Source organism: Bidens hawaiensis, unplaced genomic scaffold (assembly GCF_021521415.1).
Source record: "Bidens hawaiensis isolate Kalapana, Puna unplaced genomic scaffold, B.hawaiensis_p1.1 tig00037215_1, whole genome shotgun sequence".
Lineage (NCBI taxonomy): Eukaryota > Viridiplantae > Streptophyta > Magnoliopsida > Asterales > Asteraceae > Bidens > Bidens hawaiensis.
Window position 1 is genome coordinate 30617 of NW_027496490.1, and position 7457 is coordinate 38073.

At 36.4% G+C, this 7457-nt stretch overlaps 1 protein-coding gene across 1 annotated transcript; it reads left to right on the forward strand.

The window, feature by feature from the left end:
• Window positions 1-2315: 2315 nt before the first annotated feature.
• On the forward strand, window positions 2316-5761 carry LOC143589090 (BTB/POZ domain-containing protein At5g47800-like). Its single transcript, XM_077069944.1, has 5 exons — window positions 2316-3491; window positions 3564-3633; window positions 3738-4136; window positions 4214-4957; window positions 5078-5761. Exons 1-5 carry the CDS (start codon window positions 3433-3435, stop codon window positions 5561-5563), a joined length of 1758 nt encoding a protein of 585 aa, XP_076926059.1. The 5' UTR covers window positions 2316-3432; the 3' UTR covers window positions 5564-5761.
• The last annotated feature ends 1696 nt before the right edge of the window (window positions 5762-7457 follow it).

Genomic DNA, 7457 nt, shown 5'->3' on the forward strand with positions numbered 1-7457 from the left:
ATCATTCTACTTTTGATTTTTGTTTAAATCTCTTTGTTTTCCTAGAAATTAGACACTGAATTTGAAATTTATAAACCAGAACAACACATGTAGCATATATCTATAAGAAGCAGTAATTCACAATGTATGAGTCGGTAACTCAAGAACAAACAAGTTGGATAACTCCTAAATTCTATTGATCAAGAAAACTTCCAAGATAATCGGAGGTTGATTGTTGGACGTAATTTCGAACTCTAAATTATAAGTCGGTGAACTTAAGGAACAAATAATGACAAATCGGTCATAATTAGTTATGTTTCCTAATGACCCAGAATTTAGAAAGCAGAATATAATTCAAGCTCAGGTAGAATAATAATCAAACGGAAGATACTACATAAGAGTGAATCATGAAGGTCATGATACTCTAACAATGATATCTTGTATGCTCGTTTAGCTAGCTTTTCTGACTCGAGGAGGTATGTTAATCAAGTAATTAATACTCCATCTCTAGTCTGAATTTTAGGATAGATATTGGTTTTTTTTATCATTATCATTAGTTCTTTTAGAAGTATCATTGTCATTAACTGGTTAGCTTCATCATTATCCATTTCATTGTGATCTCTCTGGTAGTTAACGTGTATTTCATTAGTTTTTTTTTTCTTTCTGAAAAATGACACCTCTATCCATTTTTGCATGTATAGGTTTTACATTCATAGAAAGTAGAAGTTCCACAAGGATTGACATTTGCTACAAAGAGTTTATCTTTAATTAGGCCATCAGGGTCTCAACCAAAAGCCTCTAGGACCCTATATATTTTATCATTTTCACTTGCCATCCCATGTTATTGCATGCTACGGGATATGTATATATGATTGGCATATCCTAATTATATGAGATGTGTGAATATAATATATGCCTCTACTAATACAATCATCATGGCACATATCATTATATTATAATCATCATCATCATTTAGAGTTATCATGATCACCAACTTTTGTGCCATCTCATCATTTCAATCATCACTTCCATTCTACATTTCTACAACTTTAAACGTAAGAAAAGTTGTTACATGAAAAAAAGGGAACGTTTGCTTTATTTTGTAGAGATAACTTTAATTTATTTGGTCACTTATCAATGTGGAAATATTAAAATAGACTAGCTAACTACCAATCCAACTTCCATCATATGAATATCAGCAAATCAGCATAGATGTTGAAATGTTGGCATGGCCTCCAAACAGTCAATGAATAAGATTCCATTAACCGATCATTCTGCGAGTGCGAATAACACGTACCATCTTACAGTGGCCGACATCGGGTATCAAGGGGCCTTGTGATGTAGTAGCATCTGAAGGAAGAAGATACCAAAGACTAGTGGGAGAAATCATGATGAATTTTGCATAATAATATTCTTTTCTTCTTTGCTTGATGGTCCCAAGTCTACCTCTATTCAACTTTTCATTTCTTTTTCCCTTGAATGGTACAACCCTACCTCCATCTTCCTACTTTCATGCTTATGTTATATTACTCTTTTGACTAAACCCATAAATCTCTAATATGCATCTTTATACTATGATTAGATTTTTCATTTTACATGTCGGTCTTGGTGTTTTAAGGAATACCACAAACACATGCCAACACATGTGCTTTATTGATACCCTATTTTCCTATTTTCCTTTTTTAATCTTTATCATATCCTTCTCATATCTCATCATTAAATGCATGAATTCTCTAGAATGTGTCGGTTTATTGTGTGATTAGCTATATATCATCGTCTAATTAGCAAGCTAAGAAAGTTATAGCAAGTCTATACATATGAGCCATTGTTGCTGGTGCCATTGCCATAATTGTTTCTTGGAGCTTCTTAATTTGTATGTTGATTGATAAACTACTTTTATAACTTTTAAACCATGCTTGATTGCTGCCAACCAACCAACATCCTTTAATAATTTCAGGTGAATGGCATATTCCATTTTACATTTTCAAAAAGAAAGTAGCTACAGGGTACCAATATTTCATCAAGTGACAGAATTAATATATATATATATTGAGTTGACCTTTTAAGTTATATTATTAATTGTTATAGCTAATAAACAGTGACCACAAGCAGGAAGTTTGCATTTATTTATGTGAAAGGTTGGAATATGAGAACCTAAAGAAGGGCCATATATATGCCAATGACAGAAAGACAAATAAGAAAGTAACAACACAAACTACATATATAGGGATGGGCTAAGCTAGTGCATTCTTTATAAATATGAAAAGGTTGCATAACCATTTACAGTTATGCTACTTTTTTCCTTGCAAGAAAATGGGATCATGTAATGATCTTGAAATTAATTAGATAAAGTATATTTCATGTTCAGGGAGTTGTAAAGAGTGGGTGCCATTCCATATGTGCAAAACAACTTGATACTGTGCCATTAGATGTTTGCACAGTGGCCTCTTAATTCACATCACCTGTCATTTCTAAGCATGCAAAGACTACTAGATAAAGGGTTCAAGTTGTTCTTAAGCAGTATCTTCTAAGGTGTATCTCTCTCTCTTCTTTTATCATATATCTTTCTTAAACTGACACATGAATTTTCTGTAGGCATACAAAACACTGGTTTCCACTTCGTCAGACAGTATATACTAAATTCCTGTGTGAGAATTCTGATTTTGTGTTCGTTCGACTAATTATAATCACTTTTTGTCCATCCGTATCTAGTGCGTCTTATTCAAATGACAATATTTCTCATGAATGTTAGTTTTCTACTCATGTTTTAAGATATTTACTAATTGCAACTGATATTGTAAAGAAAGAGTCATATCAGTGCTAAATTATTAGTTATTCACTCATGGTGGCATATTTGTCTTTTGAGATCTCAGATTCTTGATCACAACCACCTTTGAGATAAGCAAGTTCTGGTATATTGCCGCCAATTTATGGCGTTTCGTTGGCTTATTACTAGCTTGCATGTCAGACTATCGGCAACCATCTAGTTCAATTATTGGGCATGTGAACATTAAACACTATTCTGAAAAAAACTAGAAAGTTACAATGCAAAACATGTTTTTAATATATCAGCATTTAGATCAATACCTTCTTTTTATGAGAGATTTTCTTCCATTGAAAATGGCTGGTAGGGCAGTTATCATAGGGAAACAATGGAGAGACAATATGGGACACTTATGTTGGCCAAGACTGAGACCTTTGCAAGTTAATGGTGTCTCCTATTATCATGTGGGTCTAGTAGCGGACACCTTTCCAAGCTCTATGTACCTCTTAATCCTCATTTTCTACACTTAACTTCATTGTTGTTTAAATCATTAAAAGCAGCAACATAGACTTCTGTGCTCATTTTACTGAACACATATGGGAGAAGCAAATGTAGATGTTTATAAAGAATTATGACCTTTAAATTGTGGAAAATACAGATGTTATCATGGAGAAAGAACAAGATACAAAATGAAGTTCATGAGACTTGGGACAAGACCAGACACCTTCTACACGGGCGAAGCCACAAGGTTCGTATATCGTTGTTCTTTCTTGAATAATGCTAGTAAGTAAAGCAATTAACAACGATTAGCAAATTTCAGGACAATGATCTCTGACTTACCCAGCGACCTCTCGATATGCATCAACAATGTAACATACCTTCTTCATAACGCAAGTAACTGTAGATACAAAACAAGAATATGTAAATGCATACATACTTTTAGTACTTTTTAACAATAAAATTACATAGACCATTGTGGTATACCGAGTTTCAGTTTCCACTTGTTCAAAAGTGTGGGCTCCTGCAACAACTCTGCTCAGAAAGAGAAGACACAACAAGTGTTACTGTGGAGCTTCATGACATTCCTGGTGGTGCAGATGGTTTCGAGCTGTGTGCCAAGTTCTGTTATGGGATCAAAATTGATCTAAGTGCCCGGAACTTTGTACGAGCGATATGCGCTGCTAAGTTCATGCAAATGACAGAATCTGTTGGGAAGGGAAACTTTATATCAAAGCTAGAGGTTTTCTTTAATTCTTGCATTCTTGAAGGTTGGAAAGATTCGGTTCTTGCATTGCAGACTACCGAAAGGTTTCCTGAATGGTCTGAGAATCTTGGGATTATCAGAAGCTGCATTGATTGTATAGTTGATAAAATACTCACACCCCCATCACAGGTAATCACTAGAATAAATCTTCATTAACAGTAATAAAAAAATTGCCACTATGAACTTAAAATCATGGGCCTATGCAGGTTAGATGGTCTTTCAGATATACCAGACAAGGATATGAAAAAAAGAAGCACCACAAGTCCGCCCCTAAAGATTGGTGGACCGAAGATATAGCAGACCTGAATGTAGACCTATTCAGATGTGTGATTAATACTGTGAAGTCAATAAACATGCTGCCACCACAGCTTATTGGTGAAGCTTTACATGTTTACGCATGCCGTTGGCTTTCAGACGTGAGGCCGCACCCAGAAACCTCAACAGCTTCTCAAATGAACCAAGAAGAAGAACCCGCGAAGAGAAAAAAGCGGCTTGAGATGATCGTAAGCCTTCTTCCAGACGAAAGAGGATCAGTTTCAGTTGGATTCCTGCTGAGACTCCTTAACATGGGGAATCTTTTAGACGCGTCTCAAGTGATTCGTTCTCAAATCATTAAGAAATGCAGCTTGCAATTAGGGGAGGCCACACTAGATGACTTAATGCTACCTTCTTCACAAGACTATTCTGCTGATCGTCACATTTATAATATTGAACTAGTTGAGGTTGTCTTGGAGGGCTATATCGCGCAATGGAGAAAAACATATTCTAGAGATGCAAATTCACTTAATTTGATTACAAAGGTTGGGAACCTAGTGGACTCTTATCTCAATGTCGTCTCCATGGACCCGAATATGTCGGTACCGAAAGTAGTGTCTCTTGCCAAAGCTTTACCTGATTTTGCGCGGCCTAAACATGACAAACTTTACAAGGCAGTTAACATATATCTAACTGTAAGTAATATAAGAAGAAACAAGTAACATTCAGAGTCTCTTATTAGAATATATCAATATGTACATACATATGTTATTCATATACATTTCCTACTATCTAAAAATGATGAACATGAGCAGGAACATCCCCAAATGAGTAAGGAAGAGAAGAAGCACCTGTGTAGCATTTTGGACTGCCAAAAACTATCTGCTGAGGCGCGTGCCCATGCTGTGAAAAATGAGAAGCTTCCACTGAGAACTGTTGTGCAAGTCCTTTTCTTTGAGAATGAGAAACATGGTAGCAAGGCAACAAAAGGCCACGAAAGCCGTCAATCCGTAATACAATCTCAAGGCGGAGAACTAGCAGAAACCACAGAGGATTACCTCAACAGATTAGAATTGGGCTCAGGTGAACAGTCCGCTAAAGCAAAGGTTGCTAGACGAATAAGTGGTCCAAGCAGCACAAGCCAAAGGTCGGAATCCGGACACAAGTCAAAGGGGAAAAAGGTCCGGGAAACAGGATCAGACAAGGTAAGGGAAATCATGGAAGAAGAAACAACACAGGAACTTGCACACGTAAGGATGCAACGAAGTAAATCAGAGCATGGTCGTCGTAAGGGAAAGTAGAACATGGATTTTTTTAATTTTGAGTTGGTATCAACTGTAGCAAAATCTCTGCTTAGAACAACCAGCATTTTTAAAGAGTTAACACCAGTGTTCTACGGTTCTACTAGTGCAGAGTTTCCAATATTGAAGGTGTTATATCCGACATTTAGTTCGTAAGTTACTTAAATTGTAAATCAACAAATATCAAAATGTTTTTATATAACCATTTAAATATAATTATATGATTTCATATGTGACCCGTTAATTCATCAGTGGGCTGTTTCGTTTATTCACTTATGTTTCATTTATTTTAGTTATTAGGTCTTAGTACGTTTAAATAATTTGTTTTATGCTTTGTTTAAGTTGGCTCTCTAGGGTTTGTTAATGGACCGATGGATTAGTTGTTTGTTTGGGTTATAGGCAATCAAAGTGGGGGAACCAAAGTTCGGTGGTGTTACTCGAGAGGTTGTTTAATGCTTTCATTTATTTTCAGTTTATCGAGTCAGTGCGTTAAAACTTTGGTTAGTTTGTTTTTAGGCCCATTAAAGGTTTGCTTGCTTTGGGCCCGTTAGGGTTTGTTTTGATCCGATGGTTTAATTGTTTGATTGGGTCGTGGGCCAACAAACAAAAAGTATGTAACATGAAATCATGTTTCTTGAAGATAAGACGGTTGGGTACACATGTAGATCTACAACCATTAACGGTTATGGATATAACCGTCCATGTTAACCATCATGGTTATTCATTTTGTTTAAATAGTGTCAACTGAATCAGGTGTCTGTAATAGCAACATACAATCAGTTTTGTTAATTTAGATTCTTGTTTTACTCACAAGTGGTGTTATTCATACTCGCAATTCGATTTCTTGTAAGTTTGTGTTTGTGTTGATTAACACACAAAGAAATCGAATTATGAGTATGAATAACACCACTTGTGATTGCAACAAGAAACTAGATTAACAAAACTGATTGTATGTTGTGATTACAGACACCTGATTCAATCGACACCACTTAAACCGAATGAAAAATCATGATTATTAACTTGGACGGTTCTATCCATAACTGTTTAAAATGGTTGCAGATATATATGCATGCCTAAACTTCCTATCTTCAAGGAACGTGACTTCATTTTACGTACTATTTGTTTGTTGGCCCAAGGCCCAAACAAACCGTTAAACTATCGAATCAAAACAAGCCCTAATGGGTCCAAAGCAAACAACCCTTAATGTGCCTAAAAACAAACCAAAGTTTTAGCGTATTGGCTCGATGAATTGAAAATAAACGAAAACATTTGTTTAGGCCGATGGATTGGTTGTTTGTTTGGGCCATTGTCAATCAAAGTGGGCCGGGAGAGCCAAAGTCGGCGAGAGGCCGAAGGTAGTCTGACCGGAAACAAATTTGGTCGAGGATTGCATGGGGCTATCTACAAAAGGGAGAATTGATACCAAGTCACAGGGACATGCAAAGGGGTTGCCTAACGCGAGGGGCATGTCCTCGGTTAATATAACAAGGGTGGAAGGTCGGCTACCGAAAATGCTTGGGCTGGGAAACCAGAAAGCATTTGGCCCTTGAATGTCGGTGGGAAGTGTCGGGTTCAATTTGTCTGCATGTTTAATTTGATCCAGTAGAATAATGGACCTGACCCAAGGGTGTTTAAGTCTGCATTTGCACGTTTATTTCCATATTGTTTGCATGGTAGTTAGGGTTCAATTGTGTCCCATGTTTATCCTGGTTTGTGGGAAATCATGGAGGAATAGTGGTGCACGTCTAGAGTCAGTTTCTTTATCTTGTAGCTATTTATAGCATGTTATTTTATGAATGAAGCATTGGAAGTTGTGAATGAATTAGTGATACCTACTTTCAAGTGGTATTAGAGCGCAACTTCTGGGTGAGAGAGACGAGTGAAACAAGCTTCC